Source organism: Argopecten irradians, chromosome 1, assembly GCF_041381155.1.
Source record: "Argopecten irradians isolate NY chromosome 1, Ai_NY, whole genome shotgun sequence".
Taxonomy (NCBI): Eukaryota; Metazoa; Mollusca; class Bivalvia; order Pectinida; family Pectinidae; genus Argopecten; species Argopecten irradians.
In genome coordinates this window covers 64,509,710-64,533,775 of record NC_091134.1, presented here as the reverse complement: position 1 = coordinate 64,533,775, position 24,066 = coordinate 64,509,710, and the positions used below count along the sequence as shown (strand labels likewise).

General features: G+C 36.1%; 3 protein-coding genes across 3 annotated transcripts in view; all 3 read right to left on the bottom strand.

Annotated features, from left to right (window-relative positions):
* LOC138305358 (1-acyl-sn-glycerol-3-phosphate acyltransferase delta-like) overlaps nt 1-24,066 on the bottom strand; it is an 82,690-nt gene that overhangs the window by 29,358 nt on the left and 29,266 nt on the right. The gene's annotated exons all lie outside the window — the stretch shown is intronic.
* LOC138307769 (proteoglycan 4-like) lies at nt 13,441-13,896 on the bottom strand. Its single transcript, XM_069248683.1, has one exon. The coding sequence runs from the start codon at nt 13,894-13,896 to the stop codon at nt 13,441-13,443; it is 456 nt and encodes a 151-aa protein (XP_069104784.1).
* On the bottom strand, nt 18,505-20,327 carry LOC138305325 (acetylcholine receptor subunit beta-like). The gene has a single exon (XM_069245643.1). The coding sequence runs from the start codon at nt 20,307-20,309 to the stop codon at nt 19,077-19,079; it is 1,233 nt and encodes a 410-aa protein (XP_069101744.1). The 5' UTR covers nt 20,310-20,327; the 3' UTR covers nt 18,505-19,076.

Genomic DNA, 24,066 nt, shown 5'->3' with positions numbered 1-24,066 from the left:
ATTCATATAGTTTTTATTCAAACTATGTCTCTTTGCAATAGCGGAATCTCTTGTCCATTTATAGTGCTATCTCACTGAAACATGCCAGCACATCCCCTTGGTAATTATACTGACAACGGGCAAACTCAGGCACTCCCTTTTATGCTAAGGTGTTTACACCCCAAGTACGAGTAGTGTAAGGGAATGAAGTAGTTAGCTGAACGCCAGGTTCGTCCCAGGAAAACTAAATGGAACACGCTGCAGATCTTACACTTGGAACCTCTACTTGACAATGTGAACTTAATATGCATACCATATTTCATATGACGCCGGTACCGTTGGGTAGTTTCACATTTATATGTCAAAATCTCTTTGGTCTGTAGTCAGATATCATATTCTGTGGACAGTCAATTAAACTTGCGATTTCTTATTGCTATATACAATTGTAGTGTATATAAAACCTCAAGCTTCATAAAACATAATTATGTACAAAAATGACATGGACATGCAGTTTGTAATATTTTTTATGAGTTCTAAAACGTGAGGTTATATTTATTTACCGAAATATTGACTGGTTTATATAGGAATGTATGCCGTTAACGCTATGGAATCCATATAATACATGTACTATAGAATATGTGTGTTAATGCCGCGAATTAGTTAGTTGTGGTACTGTGACCAAATAAAGCTGAGAATAGCTTTTTGTTTGCAAACAAAGCCTTAACAATTATTATATAGCAGACGCATGTTTCGGTACGACCCCGGTCATCCTGTAAACATGTTCTCCTATGTCGTTTTTATTGACGAGATGACGAGGAGAATAAAATATAACACTATGCATATACAAGATAAATGAGCAGCATATAGTGTGTTGATAAGAATATAGTGATATAACATTAATAAAATTGTCTCTCTATTCTGTGTAATGCGCATGAAACTGAATGAAAAACAAGTAATAGGCCTAAAAAAGGGTGGAAATGTCTGGATCAAGATGACGTCTATCCTTGTAAATGACGTCATGCTACGTCATATTTGACGTCATAAAATGACGTCGGTTGAAATTTCGGAAGATATTTATTTACGGTCATTTACGTTAATTTAGTCATATATACGCAAATATCAAAATAAAGCAAAATGGGGTCTGGTATTTTTGAGATCGGCCCAATCGGCCATCTGGCACTCTGGAAACCCGAAGATCGGCCCAATCGGCCCTCTGGCACTCTGGAAACCCGAAGATCGGCCCAAATCGGCCCTACGGCACTATAAGGGTTAAAACACATTATATACCGTGTGCACATAAGTCAAATTTACAAATAGTATGCATTCGCTTCATCATTATGGAATTCGTGCATTTTAATGATATTTTGATCCGTCTAAACAGCTCTATAAATATAGAGTATACACAAATAGGTTAACCCTTTGAGTGCCACAGGAATCCTCTTAGAGAGTGCCAAGCCGTGTTTCGATCAAAATGTGATTTGAAAAAAATATGACGTAGAACAATTGAACAATAGAACCAGCGATGACGTCACGTCATTATCACGACAGCCTGGAATTCCTCTCGTCACAAAATGGATATTGTTGTGCACAACTGATAAAAGTACATGTTTGTGTACAGTTCCTAGCCAAGTGAATTTTTACCAAATTTGACATACTAATGGGAAATTTTCTACTCTTTCAGCTCATGATATATGCATAGTTTCTCGTCACTGATTCTTTTGAGAAAAAAACATATTTTATAAACAAAAAACATCTTCATCGCCATGTTTAGCATAACAAGGAAAGGAAGGTGTCAGCTTTGAGTTGTGCACAACACTAATGATATCTTAAAAAAATAAACATTGGAGAACTATGCAAATATAATGAGCTGAACATATAGATGAATTTGGAAAAAATCCACTAATAAAGAGATAAGAAAAATTCAAAGATAAAATGAAAATAAAACAAATATATAGGAAAATTTAACAATGCGGAAAGACTTTTGACCCGAAACTGTTGATATGTAGCGTTTAAGGTCATGTGCTATATGTCTATTTTCAGATATTTTAACAGAAGTTTTTAAATAGAATTATATGAATTCGTGTCAAAAATTGATGACGCGACATAAATAGGCGCTCGTCGAGAGTGATCACGTCAAAGATATTGAGGCGATTTGCCGATGGAAGTGACGTTGAACGTGTGTAATTTATGGGTTTTCACCGAATTGTTCGGATCCAAAAGAAAAATAGATATTCTACAAAACACTAATAAATAATCGTAAACTTATTTTATTCCATAACATTAAGCGGTCGGATATATGCAAATTCCAATACATTTATGAAATAAAAAAAAAAGTACTGATCCAATTCCTCGCACATCTATATTGATCATGTACACGCACATGTACCCGTACAACCACATAATCATTGTTCAATACGTTGCATGTCTCACTCTGTTAGACACTTAGATAGTGTCGATGCATACTGGGCAATATACCGTGCCAAAAGTATTCGGCCACGTCATTTTTATATATTTCATGCATGGGACAAATTTTAATAAATTTTCATGGGTTCATTTCCCATTTTCGAGCGACAGTAGCAAAATTACAGACAGATTGCTTATAGTTGTAATTAGAATAATTTTCGATTGGTAATTTCAGGACAAACATGTATAGGTGTTTAGCGCGCTAATCCAAACCCCGATTTAGGACTTTCTGTGTCATGTCATCCTCGATACTCCAGGGGCTCCGATCCATGCCCGAGCCATGTAACGGTACACTGTGGTTGGCTGTGTGGCGTTGGTGTATGGCGTCGCTCTCTTTGTAGTTTTCAAAGGAAATGTTTGCACTCCTGTGATTGGTTCATCTCTTTTCCGCTGAGCTGCCTCCAATTTTACTATGAGATAGTCCAGGGGTGTAGAGATCGCAAGTGATCGGAACCCCTGGAGTATCGAGGATGGTGTCATCTTAGTGACGCACTTTGTATATTAGTTATGAAGGATGATCTTGAATGGAAAATTATCACTCCTCTTTCCAACGGTAGTACCATTTTGGCACTTATTGTAAGTTTTTTTTCTGTTCATGTTGTTGTTACTTGTTTAGCTATCGAATTGCATGTGTAATAGTAAAAGTGCTAATAAAGCGGAATTGAATTGAATTGTAATAATACCCACTCGAAGAATGATTGTTTAGCCGCTAAAACCACATGGACCTGTCACAATTTTTTTAACAGTATACATATATATATTATAGTATCTATAATATATATATATGTAAACTGTTGGTTAAAAAAATCGTGCCAGGTCTCTGTGTCTAAAACTTGGTGTGGTGGATGTTTTTGTCTCGGGAAGTTTTTCTCCCTTCTCGTGTACAGGTAGAATATGAACTTCACTGTTTTTTGTTTTAATCTAGAACCCTAAGACCTCTAGAAATGGTCTATGGACACTCGGGTGGGTCCAAGTTGATATAAACTTTAACTTATTCTCGGACCCCTGTGCTCCCGGCCTCAGACCAAACACGTGTTTAACTTGTCTTGGACATCGAATTCTCGGTAATTATTCAGCAGATTGATAAATCAACAAGAGGTCCCACTAAAACATGCTGGATCAATTAAAGAATCTAGATGTTACGGGTCTGTCTATATTATTACATATGTACATTATGTACGCGCTGATCATTATTCAGTAAATATTTTCAGTGATCTTTTCCCACATGTTTTGTTTGCTCTTTGTGCCCACTAAGGTTGGAACATTATGCCGATTTATATTTTAATTTTGGATGAAATATGCTTGAAATAGTCGGAACGATACATCTCCTAATATTAGCACGACGGTCTGCAAATAGGCCATCTTCATGAGACTGCCTGTCTGTTGCAATAAGTATACATTGATTTTGGAACGGCGGTCACTAATTTCTGTGCTGTTTTTAACGGATATATTTTGCTTTAGATATTGGCAGTGGAAATATTCCGTTATGTATATGTAATTATGTATATGCAGTGACCATATACTGTAGTTATATGTGTTTGTAGTGGATAGTACCATTGGAAACCCAGTGTCTATACTTATACTTTTGTTTGTTTGTTTGATTAATTAACGTCCTATTAACAGCTATGGTCATGTAAGGACGGCCTCCCATGTATGCGGTGTGTTGCGTGTATGTTGTGCGAGGATGCGTGTTTTGGGAGGCTGCGGTGTATTCATGTAGTGTCTTCTTGTATAGTGGAACTGTTGCCCTTTTTATAGTGCTATATCACTGAACACAACCCACCCGGTACGCTCTGTAGGCTGATTAACGTGGATAACCAACGATTGGGGGGGGGGGGATAGCCTAGCTTATATGTACGATTTAATATGCAGTTTCACTCGCATCTCTTGGACTGCTCTTTGACATTCTGATCCTCGACATAACTTTCTGGACAAGACAGACTTCAGAAAAGCGCTCCTATATTCCGCGAATGCCATCTTCTTACGAAGAATCTCGAGGATATATACTTTATTCCTAGAAGTTTCTGTAATTTTTTTTTTTTTACCGTAAATGCGTTGTTAAAGTATTTCCATTTGTTGCCAAATGATTTTGGACGCAATTAAAAGTTGTTTGATTAGGTTTTATGTCATATTAATTAATAGTTTTTATTCGTGCTATGTCTCTTTGCATTAGTGGAATATATTGTCCATTTATAGTGCTATCTCACTGAAACATGCCAGCACATCCCCTCGGTCATTATACTGACAACGGGCAAACTCACTCACTCCCTTTTGTGCTGAAGTGTTTACACCCCAAGTACGAGTAGTGTACGGGAATGAAGTAGTTTTGCAAACAAAAAGCTATTCTCAGCTTTATTTGGTCACAGTACCACAACTAACTAATTCGCGGCCTCAACACACATATTCTGTAGTACATGTATTATATGGATTCCATAGCGTTACGGCATACATTCCTATATATACCAGTCAATATTTCGGTAAATAAATATAACCTCACGTTTTAGAACTCATAAAAAATATTACAATACTCCATGTCATTTTTGTACATAATTATGTTTTATGAAGCTTGAGGTTTATATACACTACAATTGTATATAGCAATAAGAAATCGCAAGTTTAATTGACTGTCCACAGAATATGATATCTGACTACAGACCAAAGAGATTTTGACATATAAATGTGAAACTACCCAACGGTACCGGCGTCATATGAAATATGGTATGCATATCAAGTTCACATTGTCAAGTAGAGGTTTCAAGCGCAAGATCTGCAGCGTGTTCCATTTAGTTTTCCTGGGACAAACCTGGCGTTCAGCTAACTACTTCATTCCCGTACACTACTCGTACTTGGGGTGTAAACACTTTAGCACAAAAGGGAGTGAGTGAGTTTGCCCGTTGTCAGTATAATGACCGAGGGGATGTGCTGGCATGTTTCAGTGAGATAGCACTATAAATGGACAATATATTCCACTATTGCAAAGAGACATAGCACGAATAAAAACTATTAATTAATATGACATAAAACCTAATCAAACAACTTTTAATTGCGTCCAAAATCATTTGGCAACAAATGGAAATACTTTAACAACGCATTTACGGTAAAAAAAAAAAAATTACAGAAACTTTTAGGAATAAAGTATATATCCTCGAGATTCTTCGTAAGAAGATGGCATTCGCGGAATATAGGAAGCACTTTTCTGAAGTCTGTCTTGTCCAGAAAGTTATGTCGAGGATCAGAATGTCAAAGAGCAGTCCAAGAGATGCGAGTGAAACTGCATATTAAATCGTACATATAAGCTAGGCTATCCCCCCCCCCAATCGTTGGTTATCCACGTTAATCAGCCTACAGAGCGTACCGGGTGGGTTGTGTTCAGTGTCTTCGGCAGCATGCTTCAGTGATATAGCACTATAAAAAGGGCAACAGTTCCACTATACAAGAAGACACTACATGAATACACCGCAGCCTCCCAAAACACGCATCCTCGCACAACATACACGCAACACACCGCATACATGGGAGGCCGTCCTTACATGACCATAGCTGTTAATAGGACGTTAATTAATCAAACAAACAAACAAAAAAGTATAAGTATAGACACTGGGTTTCCAATGGTACTATCCACTACAAACACATATAACTGCAGTATATGGTCACTGCATATACATAATTACATATACATAACGGAATATTTCCACTGCCAATATCTAAAGCAAAATATATCCGTTAAAAACAGCACAGAAACTAGTGACCGCCGTTCCAAAATCAATGTATACTTATTGCAACAGACAGGCAGTCTCATGAAGATGGCCTATTTGCAGACCGTCGTGCTAATATTAGGAGATGTATCGTTCCGACTATTTCAAGCATATTTCATCCAAAATTAAAATATAAATCGGCATAATGTTCCAACCTTAGTGGGCACAAAGAGCAAACAAAACATGTGGGAAAAGATCACTGAAAATATTTACTGAATAATGATCAGCGCGTACATAATGTACATATGTAATAATATAGACAGACCCGTAACATCTAGATTCTTTAATTGATCCAGCATGTTTTAGTGGGACCTCTTGTTGATTTATCAATCTGCTGAATATTACCGAGAATTCGATGTCCAAGACAAGTTAAACACGTGTTTGGTCTGAGGCCGGGAGCACAGGGGTCCGAGAATAAGTTAAAGTTTATATCAACTTGGACCCACCCGAGTGTCCATAGACCATTTCTAGAGGTCTTAGGGTTCTAGATTAAAACAAAAAACAGTGAAGTTCATATTCTACCTGTACACGAGAAGGGAGAAAAACTCCCCGAGACAAAAACATCCACCACACCAAGTTTTAGACACAGAGACCTGGCACGATTTTTTTAACCAACAGTTTACATATATATATATTATAGATACTATAATATATATATGTATACTGTTAAAAAAATCGTGACAGGTCCATGTGGTTTTAGCGGCTAAACAATCATTCTTCGAGTGGGTATTATTACAATTCAATTCAATTCCGCTTTATTAGCACTTTTACTATTACACATGCAATTCGATAGCTAAACAAGTAACAACAACATGAACAGAAAAAAACTTACAATAAGTGCCAAAATGGTACTACCGTTGGAAAGAGGAGTGATAATTTTCCATTCAAGATCATCCTTCATAACTAATATACAAAGTGCGTCACTAAGATGACACCATCCTCGATACTCCAGGGGTTCCGATCACTTACGATCTCTACACCCCTGGACTATCTCATAGTAAAATTGGAGGCAGCTCAGCGGAAAAGAGATGAACCAATCACAGGAGTGCAAACATTTCCTTTGAAAACTACAAAGAGAGCGACGCCATACACCAACGCCACACAGCCAACCACAGTGTACCGTTACATGGCTCGGGCATGGATCGGAGCCCCTGGAGTATCGAGGATGAGATGACACAGGAAGTCCTCAATCGGGGTTTGGATTAGCGCGCTAAACACCTATACATGTATGTCCTGAAATTACCAATCGAAAATTATTCTAATTACAACTATAAGCAATCTGTCTGTAATTTTGCTACTGTCGCTCGAAAATGGGAAATGAACCCATGAAAATTTATTAAAATTTGTCCCATGCATGAAATATATAAAAATGACGTGGCCGAATACTTTTGGCACGGTATATTGCCCAGTATGCATCGACACTATCTAAGTGTCTAACAGAGTGAGACATGCAACGTATTGAACAATGATTATGTGGTTGTACGGGTACATGTGCGTGTACATGATCAATATAGATGTGCGAGGAATGATTGGATTAGTACTTATTTTATTTCATACATGTATTGGAATTTGCATATATCCGACCGCTTAATGTTATGGAATAAAATAAGTTTACGATTATTTATTAGTTATTGCAAATATCTATTTTTCTTTTGGATCCGAACAATTCGGTGAAAACCCATAAATTACACACGTTCAACGTCACTTCCATCGGCAAATCGCGCCTCAATATCTTTGACGTGATCACTCTCGACGAGCCTATTTATGTCGCGTCATCAATTTTTGGCGTCATCAATTATTACGTCATTTCTGGCAAATTCAAAAATTCGGCAGTGAAAGGGTTTTTTTGGCGTCATCAATTATTACGTCATTTCTGGCAAATTCAAAAATTCGGCAGTGAAAGGGTTAAATTGATGACGCCAAAAATTGATGACGCGACGTAAATAGGCTCGTCGAGAGTGATCACGTCAAAGATATTGAGGCGCGATTTGCCGATGGAAGTGACATCGAACGTGTGTAATTTATGGGTTTTCACCGAATTATTCGGATCCAAAAGAAAAATAGATATCTACAAACACTAATAAATAATCGTAAACTTATTTTATTCCATAACATTAAGCGGTCGGATATATGCAAATTCCAATACATTTATGAAATAAAAAAAAAAGTACTGATCCAATTCCTCGCACATCTATATTGATCATGTACACGCACATGTACCCGTACAACCACATAATCATTGTTCAATACGTTGCATGTCTCACTCTGTTAGGCACTTAGATAGAGTCGATGCATACTGGGCAATATACCGTGCCAAAAGTATTCGGCCACGTCATTTTTATATATTTCATGCATGGGACAAATTTTGATCAATTTTCATGGGTTCATTTCCCATTTTCGAGCGACAGTAGCAAAATTACAGACAGATTGCTTATAGTTATAATAAGAATAATTTTCGATTGGTAATTTCAGGACATACATGTATAGGTGTTTAGCACGCTGATCCAAACCCCGATTTAGGACTTTCTGTGTCATGTCATCCTCGATACTCCAGGGGATCCGATCCATGCCCGAGCCATGTAACGTACACTGTGGTTGGCTGTGTGGCGTTGATGTTTGGCGTCGCTCTCTCTGTAGTCTTCAAAGGAAATGCCTGTGATTGGTTCAGCTCTTTTCCGATGAGCTGCCTCCAATTTTACTATGAAAGAGTCCAGGGGTGTAGAGATCGTAAGTGATCGGAACCCCTGGAGTATCGAGGATGGTGTCATCTTAGTGACGCACTTTATACATTAGTTATGAAGGATGATATTGAATGGAAAATTATCACTCCTCTTTCCAACAGTAGTACCATTTTGGCACTTATTGTATGTTTATTGTGTTCATGTTGTTGTTATTTGTTTAGCTATAGAATTACATGTGTAATAGTAAAGGTGTTAATAAAATTGAATTAAATTGAATTGTAATAATACCCACTCGAAAAATGACTATTTAGCCGCTAAAACCACAGGGACCTGGCACGATTTTTTTAACAGTATACATATATATATTATAGTATCTATAATATATACATATGTAAACTGTTGGTTAAAAAAATCGTGCCAGGTCTCTGTTTCTAAAACTTGGTGTGGTGGATGTTTTTGTCTCGGGGAGTTTTTCTCCCTTCTCGTGTACAGATAGAATATGAACTTCACTGTTTTAATCTAGAACCCTAAGACCTCTAGAAATGGTCTATGGACACTCGGGTGGGTCCAAGTTGATATAAACTTTAACTTATTCTCGGACCCCTGTGCTCCCGGCCTCAGACCAAACACGTGTTTAACTTGTCTTGGACATCGGTTTCTCGGTAATATTCAGCAGATTGATAAAGCAACAAGAGGTCCCACTAAACAAGCTGGATCATTTAAAGAATCTAGATGTTACGGGTCTGTCTATATTATTAATGAACATTATGTACGCGCTGATCATTATTCAGTAAGTATTTTCAGTGATCTTTTTCCCACATGTTTTGTTTTCTCTTTGTGCCCACTAAGGTTGGAACATTATGCCGATTTATATTTTAATTTTAGATGAAATATGCTTGAAATAGTCGGAACGATACATCTCCTAGTATTAGCACGACGGTCTGCAAATAGGCCATCTTTATGAGACTGCTGCCTGTCTGTTGCAACAAGTATACATTGTATATACAGTCGAACTTGGTTGATACGAACTCGGATAATACGACAACCCGGCTTAATACGAAGTACTTGGCCGGTCCCGGCCGAATTCCCTCTTTATCTATGTTAAAAAAACTCGGAAAATTCGAATTCGTAAAACTCGAAAAACTTGCTTAATACGAAGTATATTTTTGGTCCGAATGACAAAAATCCTACATAAAATGTTCGTATAATACGAAGTGAGATTTATGTGGCTAACGACGGATGATTTTGGAACGGCGGTCACTAGTTTCTGTGTTTCTGTTTTTAACGGATATATTTTGTTTTAGATATTGGCAGTGGAAATATTCCGTTATGTATATATAATTATGTATATGCAGTGACCATATACTGCAGTTATATGTGTTCGTAGGGGATAGTACCATTGGAAACCCAGTGTCTATACTTACACGCTCTGTAGGCTGATTAACACGTGGATAACCGACGGTGGGGGGGGGGGGGGGGGGGGGGGGGGGGGGGGGAGAAGGGGGAATAACCGACGATGGGGGGATAGCCTAGCTATATGTACGATTTTATATGCAGTTTCACTCGCATCTCTTGCACCCACTCTTTGCAGTGCTCTTTGACATTCTGATCCTCGACCTAACTTTCTGGACAAGACAGACTTCAGAAAAGTGCTCCTATATTCCGCGAATGGCATCTTCTTACGAAGAATCTCGAGGATATATATATATTCTTTATTCCTAGAAGTTTCTGTATTTTTTTTTTTTTACCGTAAATGCGTTGTTAATGTATTTCCATTTGTTGCCAAATTATTTTGGGCGCAATTAATAGTTGTTTGATCAGGTTTTATGTCATATTAATTCATAGTTTTTATTCAAGCCCTGTCTCTTTGCAATAGTGGAATCTCTTGTCCATTTATAGTGCTATCTCACTGAAACATGCCGGCAGAGACACATCCCCGCGGTCATTATACTGACAACAGGCAAACTCACGCACTCCCTTTTATGCTAAAGTGTGTAAAGTACGAGTAGTGTAAGGGAATGAAGTAGTAAGCTGAACGCCAGGTTTGTCCCAGAAAAACTAAATGGAACACGCTGCAGATCTTACACTTGAAACCTCTACTTGACAGTGTGAACTTAATATGCATACCATATTTCATATGACGCCGGTACCGTTGGGTAGTTTCACAATTTATATGTCAAAATCTCTTTGGTCTGTAGTCAGATATCATATTCTGTGGACAGTCAATTAAACTTGCGATTTCTTATTGATATATACAATTGTAGTATATATAAACCCCAAGCTTCATAAAACATAATTATGTACAAAAATGACATGGATATGCAGTAATGTAATATTTTTATGAGTTCTAAAACGTGAGGTTATATTTATTTACCGAAATATTGACTGGTTTATATAGGAATGTTAACGCTATGGAATCCATATAATACATGTACAATAGAATATGTGTGTTAAGGCCGTGAATTAGTTAGTTGTGGTACTGTGCCCAAATAAAGCTGAGAATAGCTTTTTGCTAGACGCATGTTTCGGTACGACCCCGGTCATCCTGTAAACATGTTCTCCTTTGTCGTTTTTATTGAAGAGATGACGAGGAGAATAAAATATAACACTATGCATATACAAGATAAATGAGCAGCATAGTGTATTGATAAGAATATAGTGATATAACATTAATAAAATTGTCTCTCTATTCTGTGTAATGCGCATGAAACTGAATGAAAAACAAGTAATAGGCCTAAAAAAGGGTGGAAATGTCTGGATCAAGATGACGTCTATCCTTTGTAAATGACGTCATGCTACGTCATATTTGACGTCATAAAATGACGTCGGTTGAAATTTCGGAAGATATTTATTTACGGTCATTTACGTTAATTCAGTCATATATACGCAAATATCAAAATAAAGCAAAATGGGGTCTGGTATTTTTGAGATCGGCCCAATCGGCCCTCTGGCACTCTGGAAACCCGAAGATCGGCCCAATCGGCCCTCTGGCACTCTGGAAACCCGAAGATCGGCCCAAATCGGCCCTACGGCACTATAAGGGTTAAGTTTACTTAAGCATTGATGTCACTATTTTTTTTAAATTTTATCGGGGTATGAAAAAAAAAAATGTTTGCAAACTGTATGAATCTCACAAAAAGTTGCGCACAATTTTTTTTTCATACCCCGATAAAATTAAAAAAATAGTGACATCAATACTTATAATTAATTTTATACTCTAGTTGATAAAATGAAGTATGAATACGCAACGTCTATGTCTCTATTGTGACGTCACGATAACGTCGGGGTTTCGCGCAATTCTCGGATTTGGTATGAAAACAAAGAAAAATTAATAATATATTGAAATGGAAATCGTGCCAGCATATCTTACATTGATTTGATTTGATATGCTACACTGCTTATATAGAAGTCGTGATCGTTTGCATGATATTGTTTCTAAAGGTCGAAGATCTTTCAATGTTCATTGGATATGAATGACATAAAAAAACTTTCCTAAAAATGTTTGCCATATCACCAAGTATATGTAGTCATTGGAGTCTAAGATATGACCTGTTAGCTCGAAATCAGTTTATTGGGGTATTTTTTTATGGTAAAACTGTCGTCTTTAACCGCTATATTTAAGTCATCTCTTTGAATGTGGTATTAGGCATTTTTATCACGTCATCATGAATCGTCCGTCGTCGTGCGGCGTGCGTCAACTTTTCATTCAAACGACTTCTCCTCAATAACCGAAAGGCCCAGGATACTGATATTTGGCCTGTAGCATGCTATGATGAAAGGCTACCTAGTTATTCAAAAGAATGACAATGACCTTCATTCAAGGTCACATGGGTCAGATAGGCTTAAATCTTTAAACGACTTCTTCTGAATAACTAAGAGACCTAGAGATCTGTTATTCGGCCTGTGGCATGCTGCGATGAAGGGCTACCAAGTTTGTTCAAATAGATGACATTGACCTTCATTCAATGTCACAGCGGTCAAATAGGCTAAAATCTTTAAAGGACTTCTTGTAAATAACTAAGAGGCCTAGAAACTGGACATTGGACTTGCATCATGTGGGGATCAAGGGACCTTCATTCATGGTCTAATTCATCAAATATGTCTTATTCAGAATCTGAACTTATTCTAGATCTATAATTCTTTGCGGTGTTATATTGTGCCAATAGTCAGATGACCGTTAACGGTTGTATCAGACAGGCATTTATCTAACTGTTGTATCAGACAGGCATTTATCTAACTGTTGTATCAATCAGACAGGCATTTATCTAACTGTTGTATCAGACAGGCATTTATCTAACTGTTGTATCAGACAGGCATTTATCTAACGGTTGTATCAGACATTTCTCTAACTGTTGTATCAGACATTTCTCTAACTGTTGTATCAGACATTTCTCTAACTGTTGTATCAGACAGGCATTTATCTAACTGTTGTATCAGACATTTCTCTAACTGTTGTATCTGACATTGATCTAACTGTCGTATCAGACATTTCTCTAACTGTTGTATCAGACATTGATTCTAACTGTTGTATCTGACATTTCTCTAACTATTGTATCAGATATTTATCTAACTGTTGTATCTGACATTTCTTTGACTGCTGTATCAGACATTTCTCTAACTGTTGTATCAGACATTTCTCTAACTGTTGTGTCAGACATTTCTCTAACTGTTGTATCAGACATTTCTCTAACCGTTGTATCTGACATTTCTCTGACTGCTGTATCAGACATTTCTCTAACTGTTGTATCCGACATTTCTCTAACTGTTGTATCAGATATTTCAGTAAATGTTGTATCCGACATTTCTGTAACTGTTGTATGAGACATTTCTCTAACTGTTGTATCAGACATTTCTCTAACTGTTGTATCTGACATTTCTCTAACTGTTGTATCTGACATTTCACTAACTGTTGTATCAGACATTTCTCTAACTGTTGTATCAGACATTTCTCTAACTGTTGTATTAAACATTTCCGCAACTATTGTATCAGACATTTCTCTAACTGTTGCATCAGACATTTCTCTAACTGTTGTATTTGAAAAGTCTTGAACTGTAGTATGTGACATTTCTTGAACTGTAAAATAACCTTGGCTGTTTAACATGGCAATACATGTTCACCAATGTGAGCCTTTTCAGGAATCCCTTGCCCATAAATGTCCTATTACAAGAAATAGGCTAATAAAGTATATGTTTTAGCCTTTGTATTCTTCGGAAGTTTCGTTTGAACTGTAAACAATCAAACCAGCTACCAAATTGATCCCAAATTAATTCATCTAATGTTTCTGTTACAGAGAGACCCCTTGCCTCCATATGCCCTACCACTTATTCCAGGGATTAGAGAAACGTAAGAGTGATCGTAACCCCTGGAGTATCGATCATTACTGTAAATGGATCTTACAGTACAATGGAAAATATTGATACATATCTTTATGCAATGTTTACGAATGAGAAAAGAACTCGGACTCAATTGTCGGATTTTACTTTAAAGTTACTAAATCATTAGATTTACATAGATTTCTTAGGGTTTTGACTTCCTACAAACGTTCTTATACCTGAAAATTAGAAAGTTTTCAAAATTACAAACATTTAATTTGAACTATTGGCAATGTTTTATCAACGTTAAAAATATCGCCAAACACAATAAGAAATTGTATCTGTCGGCATTGAATGTTTACAACGGAAAGAACCGAGTGCATCTTTGAGTTCGGAATCGAGGGTCGTTGAAAAATCTCATCCGGTAATGGATATAGATGTAATAACACCACTAAGAGGCAACTTATATTTTTATCGGTTACATTGGCCTGATTAAGCGTAATAGCCGATAAGAAAACGTAATTGGGGGGGGGGGGGGGGGGGATTGATTCTTTAATTCAACACACAACCCATATATACTTTATAAACTTTTTTTCATATATCGTTGAGTAGAATCCTTGTACACATTTATAGACAGTGGCATCGATAAACGGAAACTAATGAATACTCAAATTGCCATGCTAGCGATATTTTGGTGTTTGGGGGGGGGGGGGGGGGGGGGGGGGCAATCTCCTACGAGAAAAAATAATACGATTTAGAATGGCTAAGATGAGTTTAACGATGCATTTTGATGAATTCAGTTGCGAGCGCCGAAGACGCGAGAATTTAGTGTTTGAGGGGTCCGGGGGTCTCCCCCGGGAAATACATTACGATGATGCATTTTGATGAATGTGGGGAGCGCCTGAAGGCGCGAGATTTGGGTGTTTGAGGAGGTCCGAGGGTCTCCCCGGGTAAAAATATTAGATTTAGAATGGCTGTGATGAGTTTTTTACGATATATTTTAATGATTTTTAAAGCGTTCTTAACATAAATACTTTTTTTTATTTAAAGTTACCTGCATTAAGAATTGGTAATTGTGAATGCCGTCATATCTTTCATAAGTGAAAATCTGTGATTTTTGTAAAAAGTTTTATTTTAGACTTTTCTTTATAATTCTCTGTTTTTGTAAATAAAAGGTCATATTTATAAGAAAGAATAAAGGAAATTAGAAAGTCATAATATGGCATTGGAATAAATTATTTCCAGAATTTAAATTAATTATGGATTAAGGTATGTGAAACAATCTTCTCTCAAGAAACATGTGTTCCAGCGTTATTGTATTGTAATTGTCTTACCTTTGATCCATTGTAAGAATTATTCTACCGCAAGGGCCGTGTGTTATTAGTGTTGGGGGCTAGTTAACAAACAAAGAATAGCTAATCATAGCTTAAATTTTTTTTTGGCATAATTTTTTAATTACGCTATGGGTCACTTGACGTTAAGCACCTGTTCCTCCAGAGTTTATCTTTCCCTTTGTACAAAGTTATGACACCATCATGACATTTACGAAGGCACTGTGGTGATTTAACCTGGTCAGTTAATTGATCGTGACAGCCGTGTTCAGGCATTAAGTATCAATTAGCGACAGTGTGATTAGATGCCAGTGCGCTGTGTCGCAGTAAACGTAGGTATTGTCTTGATTGTCTTACCTTGATACTTAGATCTGATTGGTCTGACCAATCAGAATACGGAAAAAAGTTCTTCGGAGTCTGTTTAGGATTTGGTTCATCGTCCGAGCTCTTCACTCAGAGCTTGGACAACGGAATAAAGAACATCGGATCTAAAGCAGCTGTCTCATTTATATTTACAGGTAAGAGCAATCCTTTATTTTTACTATCTTTGTTATTTTTAAAATCATCATTTATTCGTCATCAGTCATATTAGCTATTTGACATTATATTGTTAAATGATTTATTGTTTCATTTTGATTTTAAAAGTTATTTAATTTTTCAATGCTGTATATAAAATTTTTCATTTGTATATTTTACGTACATGTATGTATTTCTGTGTCGCAGTCTTCTAACAAAAGAAACGAATTAACAAATGCGTAAATTTGAATGTTCGGAATCTAAGCAGCATTATTATCTGTTTTACCTATAACTTAACTCTAGGGTAGACCATGTTCTGTAAGAAATCAGTTTACCTTAAAGTTATCAGTATTATCTATGCGAACCTTTGTGGTTCAGTGAAGCGTTACCTTAAATTACAACTTTTGTTAGAGTTATCTCCCTTGTGAGATCTTCCGTAAATAAAATGACTGCCGACATGTGCGAAATACATCTTTGTGTAAATCATGTTCCTCGATTCAATATCAATTTCATCATTGAGGTAACTGTATGTAATATTGATTTATGATTTTTGTCTTTTTAATCTGAAATGTATACTTTTCTCTACTAGTTTAATCTGATCTGAAAGTATGAGCGAGTTTTTTAAACTACAAGTGTCATAAGTTTTTGTGTCAGTTGCTAACGTCAATGATCAGTAAATTTAAGATGTAAATTTTTGTATTATTAATCTTTGAATAACCATTGATCCATAATGTACATTTTCATTATAAGAGCTTAATATTCGATCTCGGATTTAAGCTCGGTGATTATTGATGATTACTATCTATCTAACGAATTTCGGTCTGACCGGAAATGACCACTACATGCCGGAAGTACAGTATCAAAAGTGAAAGTTAGAAGTTGTCAATGTAAACAGAAGATAGTCAAATCTTATTAATGGGTCGTGCTTATTTTATAAATGTTGTGTAAATGAGTTTTCTTCTAATTGTTCTAATTGTCTGATATTAATGTGTTGTTTTTAATATCAGTATTGTAAATATATAGATCGCTTGTTCATTTATCTATAGGCTAAAATGTACTTCTCATAGCCAAGTGAATAGACTTTACCTTAGCTAATCCCATTCCCCAAATACAATATGTTTACCGAAAGTCTTCAGTATAGTATATATTTTCTTTATATACAGTAAATTATTTTGATGTACATTGTAGTTCAATTTAATATAATTGTAACTCTTATTTGACAAATAGATATTTCTGTATTGTATATCTAAGTCGATATCAATTGTAGTTTACCTTTGTACTGAATGATTGTTTTATCATATTCATGTACTTCACTCAGAGCTTGGACAAGGAATAAAGAACATCGGATCTAAAACAGCTGTCTCATTTATATTTACAGAAAATCTTCAGAAACTATAGAAAAAGAAAAAAACAACATGAAATATCTATGCAACTCGATCTGAACATACTGGCTTCACACCATCGGTACATTGTTGTTTAACACAAAATAATAATGAATTAATTGTTTTGCTACGTCATATAAACAGATGAATCTTTTAAGAGACATTTTTTAAAATAGTACGTAGAACCCCTGATTGACATTTTAAGTCTAGTTCACGAAAATGTGCAGGAGGACCCTATTTTCTTTCAAATGTGCAATTTTAGAACATTTCAGTCGGCGAAAATGGAGGAATGGGCCAAATAGAAATGTTTGCCTCGTCTGGGAAACGGGGAGGCAATTGCCCCCCCCCCCTCCAACCCCAACCCCCACCCCCACTCCCACACCGCTTCCTACGCCCCTGTATCTACATTGCCAAGTAAAACAGCATAGTTCTATGAAGCTTTAGAGTATTTGATGGAAATATGACAAGAAGTGAGAGGTATTTTCATCCGTTAATTATGTATATATTATACATGAATACAGATGTACATGTACAATATTAAGCAAACATATATGTACATAGGTCTACAATGTATATGTAAGGTATATTTTTGCTTTGAATACATAAAAGTACACATAAAATTTAGATATATAGTAAGGCTGATTTTTTTAAAAAGTAAATCAGATGTAAAAAAGTTATATAACTATATTGACATATAGCGGAATGTCCATTAGACGGATAGAGACTATAACTAGGTGTATATAGGGAATGTCCATTAGACGGATAGACACTATAACTAAGGATATATAGGGAATTTCCATTAGACGGATATATATTATAGCTAGGGCTATATAAGGAAAGTCCATTAGACGGATAAAGACTATAACTAGAGATATATAGGGAATGCCCATTAGACGGATAGACATTATAACTAAGGATATACAATGTATACGGAATGTCAAAATATTGATATAATGATAAAAGAAATACACGTACTTACTTAGTCCGCTAAACATGCCTATATTATTAGTTTTTCGCCATTTTTTCCTTATTATAAAGTCTATATATTAGGCCATTTTTTTAAAAGCCTGATAATATTGGCAGGTTTAGCGGAATAGTAAATAATATCATGACAAATGAAAATAAAATAATAGTAGAAGCAAGTATAAAACCATATAATATAATGAAAACCCTTCTTTATGGCTACAAAAACCTGTACAGTATAGGATTATTTACACTTAGAAACTCTTCACAAAAATTGTTGCATACGTTTCAACGTTTATTAGATTAACACAGTAATCAGGAACCTGTAGTCGATAAATTTGTGTTTTCTGCGATAGTAGATATGTCAATTAGACAGATGAAATTTCCTTCGATCGGATGTTTGGAATGTTCACGCGTCGCGCATGCACATAGGGGTTGTTTACACTCGCCGAAAGATAATAATATGAAATAGTGACTAGGTCGGTCCTATTTATTTTCAGTTTTTCTCCATTTTGAACAAAATTGTTATACAAACTTTTAAATATTGTTATTAACACAAAGTACACAACTTTTACAATTAATTTTAGTCCTATAATTCTTTTAATCTTTTATTACATGATTTTTAGCGATTTAGTCCCTTTAAAATGCGCCAATTTATATTTATTACATGTAGTGTGTTGATAAAATAAAACTTTATGACATAGATAATACGAACATGAATGTAAGATTGCTAGTCATGGCAGCCATCATAAAGCCTCCAAAGCAAACGTAATCAAAAGCGTTGGAGACATCTATCCACTTGATATCATCGTCTTCTTCACTATCGATGCTGTCCACTTCGCCATCTTTTGTCTCCACGGCCACCTTATTAATGCATTGTGATTTGTTTTTCTTGCAGGTGAGTTTATGCACCAACCGTGTTAACTTTTTCATCCATCCTGGCACTGGTGCATTTTCGGGTTTAAAAAACATCTTAAGTCCGAAAATAACGCAAAACATGATCATGGTACTCAGTAGAATATGGATTATCAACAAGTAGCACAGTAATGCAATGGAAGGTGTGGAAGATTGGGGCAGTGCAGCCGTCACGATAGACAAAAACACAGCTATCGTCAACAGCAACGTCGTGGCGTAACCCAGACGATCCCCTGTTTCCACAGGAATACAAAATACAAACATGTTGATAAAGCACATAAAGATCATAGGCAATATCAAATTAATGATGAAGAACGTGTCTCGTCGCTTAAAGGAAATCGTCATTTCGAAACGCTGAAAGTTCAAGTCATTGACAGCAGTAAGTTTAGTTTCCGTTAATTTCCATGTAGGGTTTTCGCTGAAAATGGTCATCGTCATTGAAGAAGAAGGCATGTTAAGTAGAATTTCGGCTGAAGAATATCCCCATGGCATGTACCGCAATAAGCACTTCTGCTTATCAAATGGGTAGTTGGTGACGTCAGCGTTGCAGGCGGCCAGAATCCTCCCCGGGGGCATCCAGGACACAAGACCCGTGTAGTCGATATTCACGTGTAACTCATCGTCCCCAATAAGATTCAAGTCCCCAGCACTATCCACAAGTATAAATGGCGGAGTCCAAATCTCCTTTTGTAACACTGTAGTGGACTGCAGATTGTCATGGCTCGCAGGATTCCACGACAACCGCTCATCTATCCAATAGATTTGGAAATATCCAACAATAGACAGTTCACCCGTTATCTCCACAAAAGACTGGAGAGAGGAAAACATAAAACTGACGTTGATTTGGAGTTGGGACGAGTAGTTAGAACCTGGGTGTACTGTAGCTGAATAACCACTGAGTAAGGCTGTGTTCAGGGCGGTTTTGTCTGTAGCATTGGCACAGAGAACCCCCTCAAATCTATAGATAGTCAATAGGATAACCAACATCCATAGTTTACCATAGCCAGGCATGGTGCCGTTTAGAAGTTCTGGCCGTTCGAGAAAGAGAGTATGTTGGAATGAAACCAAGGTACCACCCAGTGTATTGGTATATCGCTGAGAGGCTTACACTGATTGCTTTGTAAATACCCGCCTAATAATGGAATTACTCTAAATAGCATGTGTAGTCCAAACACTGCATTAATCTTACAATTCTGAATGACCTAGTGTTGGGTTCACGTTCTTGACCCAGTATTCATAATGAAAAAACCTAACACAGATTAGTGTAATACGGTCATAGAAGGTTTCAAGAAAGTTTTTTTGAAAAAAGAGCGATGATTATGACTTGGCAAGTTACCTTTTATTCTATTAATTCCGATATCGGAATTAAATTTCTGATATCGGAATTAATTTCCGATATCGGAAATCCTAATTCCATCGGTAATTATATTTTTGATAACAGGAATTAGAAAACAATTTTCCATAACAGAAATTCTAATTCTGATATGGGAAATTATATTTCCGATAACAGAAATTCAATTCCCGATATGAGAAATTCTCTATCATTCTTATTTGCATAGTAGAATAACTTGAATTTTCATTTCCGATATTGAAATTGAAATTTGTTTTCTAATTTCCGATATGAGAAATAGAATTTCCGATATCAGAATTAGAATATCCGATATCAGGATTAGAATTTCCGGTATCAGAAATTAAAAGTAATTTCCGAAATGAGAAATAGAATTTCCGACTAGGGAAATTCAATTTCCGTTATCGACAATAGAATTTCTGATATCGGGAAATAGGATTCCCCATATCGGAATTGAATTAACGATATCGGAAATTCGGAATATAAAGTAACTTGGCTTGACATAGATAAACGCCGTTAAGATGTTAGTTTACAACTTAAAAGCACGTACATGTATTGAAACGTTGTTACGCGTCATGATAAAACTTTAGTCATTTATCAATTGCTATTCTGATTAGACAAAAAGTGAAATAACGCGAGCAAATAATTTTCATACCGCTAAATTAGCAATTCGCCAGTCTTTTAAATCGATCCTTTCGAACAATGCCTGTTTTCTCGTACTCGTAATGGATTTTAATGAGGTGGTATAAGTCGTTGAGAAAACATTTTACGGGATCATATTGTGTTGTTCAGATGTGTTTTCACACGTAATTAATACAGTAAAGTGGTGTTCTAAATAGTAGCCAACTACAAATCTTTAAAATTCTTAATTAGTGCTAAGACGGTCAAATGTAAAACCTTCCCATATCGTTTTCAAGTGTTTCTTCAGCAGTCTCGTTTGAAGTTGTGATTCTGATAATAATACATTTTGTAGATATTGCTCGAAAGGTTCCATACATATATCAAAATATTTTATCTTAATTTTGTTTGCTGGACGTCTTTTCGACGAGTGACAATGGACTGCATTGTACAAGTATCAACCGTGGCTGGAATCTAAACAAACATGAACACGAACGTCTTGGAACAAAACAGAATTTTGCATTCGATGAATGATATATATGATACATTGTATGTGCGTGAACACAGTATGGCTGCTAGGGAAATTATAATACAATATTGGTGGTAGCCAATGGAATGACATATTATTGTGTCTGACATTTATCTTGTATAATTAGGTATGGACTTATTCCATTTGAAAATCAGTGGGACTCTGTAAAATTCGATTTTAATGAATATCGGGCTCTAAGAACCAATGAAATAACTTCGTTAGCTGCTAGCATATAAAACCTTGACGGTGAATGAAAAGTACTACATTATATATGTAGTCCGCTAAACCTGCCTATATTATTAATATATTAGGAACAAAAAAGGCCTCAATTATACAGGCAGGTTTAGCTGATTACGTTATAACTACGTTGAAAGCGTGTTCATTATAAAGTTGTTTGTAGGCTGGCCATGGACCGTCTTGCAATTATATTCAAATACAACTAAGAAAGTAGTCCAGTTATGTTTTTTTGGGGTCGCGTTGGCCGAGTTGTTAAGATGTCTCGACATATTAACAAAATCCCTCCACCTCTGGGTTGCGAGTTCGAATCCCATGTGGGGAAGTTGCCAGGTACTGACCGCTGGCGGTGGTTTTTCTCTAGGTACTCTGGCTTTCCTCCACCAACAAACCTGGCACGTCCTTACATGACCCTGGATGTTAATAGGACGTAAAAACAAATAAACCAAATATGTGGTTATGTAGGCCCAGAGACATGATAGAGGATGGTTAACAGGCCCATATAAAACAGATCACATGGAGCTCGCTGCCCACCATTGAATGACATTTTCTTTGTTTTCCTTGAAATATTTAATACACATACGAAAACATCACACGTTTATATATTAGCAGCACACTTCACATATCAAAATCAAAATCAATAAGGCTGTCATATTGTGTTTGGATTTGTTCCAAAAAGGGCTTGTAGAACTAAGAGCTAAGCAGACTCTATAGATTGTATTTAAGACTTCTTTATATTACTTTCTGAGATATACCAGTCGGAAGGGCTACACAGTTCGTTGAACTGAATGACATTGTTCTTCAATTGAGGGCACAGAGGTACATATAGAACATGCTAACTAACATCTCTGAGAAAAAACGAATAGAGTCCTGATATTCATTTATGTTTGTAGCGTATTATGAAATGAAAGGATATTAAGTTTGTTAAAATGGATAACCTTGACCTGCAGTTGAGGTCAAAATGTTATACCATTTATGATATTCTATAACTTTTCTTAGTAACCAGGACACCTGATAATGAGCCTATTATCTCGATATTTAATCAAGGTTATCAGGGTTTACATCTTGACTAGAACTGTCAAAATGACAAAAATACCAATGTCTCCATAAATCAAAGTGGGACGATTTTTATACCAATGTCTCCATAAATCAAAGTGGGACGATTTTTATACCAATGTCTCCATAAATCAAAGTGGGATGATTTTTATACCAATGTCTCCATAAATCAAAGTGGGATGATTTTTATACCAATGTCTCCATAAGTCAAAGTGGGATGATTTTTATACCAATGTCTCCATAAATCAAAGTGGGACGATTTTTATACCAATGTCTCCATAAATCAAAGTGGGATGATTTTTATACCAATGTCTCCATAAATCAAAGTGGGATGATTTTTATACCAATGTCTCCATAAATCAAAGTGGGATGATTTTTATACCAATGTCTCCATAAATCAAAGTGGGATGATTTTTATACCAATGTCTCCATAAATCAAAGTGGGATGATTTTTATACCAATGTCTCCATAAATCAAAGTGGGATGATTTTTATACCAATGTCTCCATAAATCAAAGTGGGACGATTTTTATACCAATGTCTCCATAAATCAAAGTGGGACAATTTTTATACCCATGACTTTATGTTTGAAAGTGGGATGATATTATATACATATCTCCATATGTCAAAATGAGATAGGACATGCTTGGATGAGACATAATAGGACAAGATGGGATGGACATCAGTAATATGACTCTAGCCATTCCATGGCCCTGACAAAGATGTTTAGGATTAAAGTCTATTTGGTTCTAGTTTATTATTAAACATGCACATGTTGCCTGGCCACAATGGCTTGACATGTTGGAAAAGGGGAATATTTTGTCATTACCTGGTAAAATTGTTGAACTCAAGTGACCTAAGCTAGGTTTTTTAATGCCAGTTATCTGTAATGTCATAATAAAAGTTTCACATTTCAATATTAAGCCTCACTTCAATGCTTTAATGAGGTTGTGAGGCATGACCACAGTGATCAGGCAAAAAAAA

Excerpts from the sequence above, each read along its gene's own strand:
- LOC138307769 (XM_069248683.1), bottom strand. The coding sequence starts at position 13,896 with ATGTCTGATGCAACAGTTAGAGAAATGTCTGATACAATAGTTGCGGAA.
- LOC138305325 (XM_069245643.1), bottom strand. The coding sequence starts at position 20,309 with ATGCCTGGCTATGGTAAACTATGGATGTTGGTTATCCTATTGACTATC.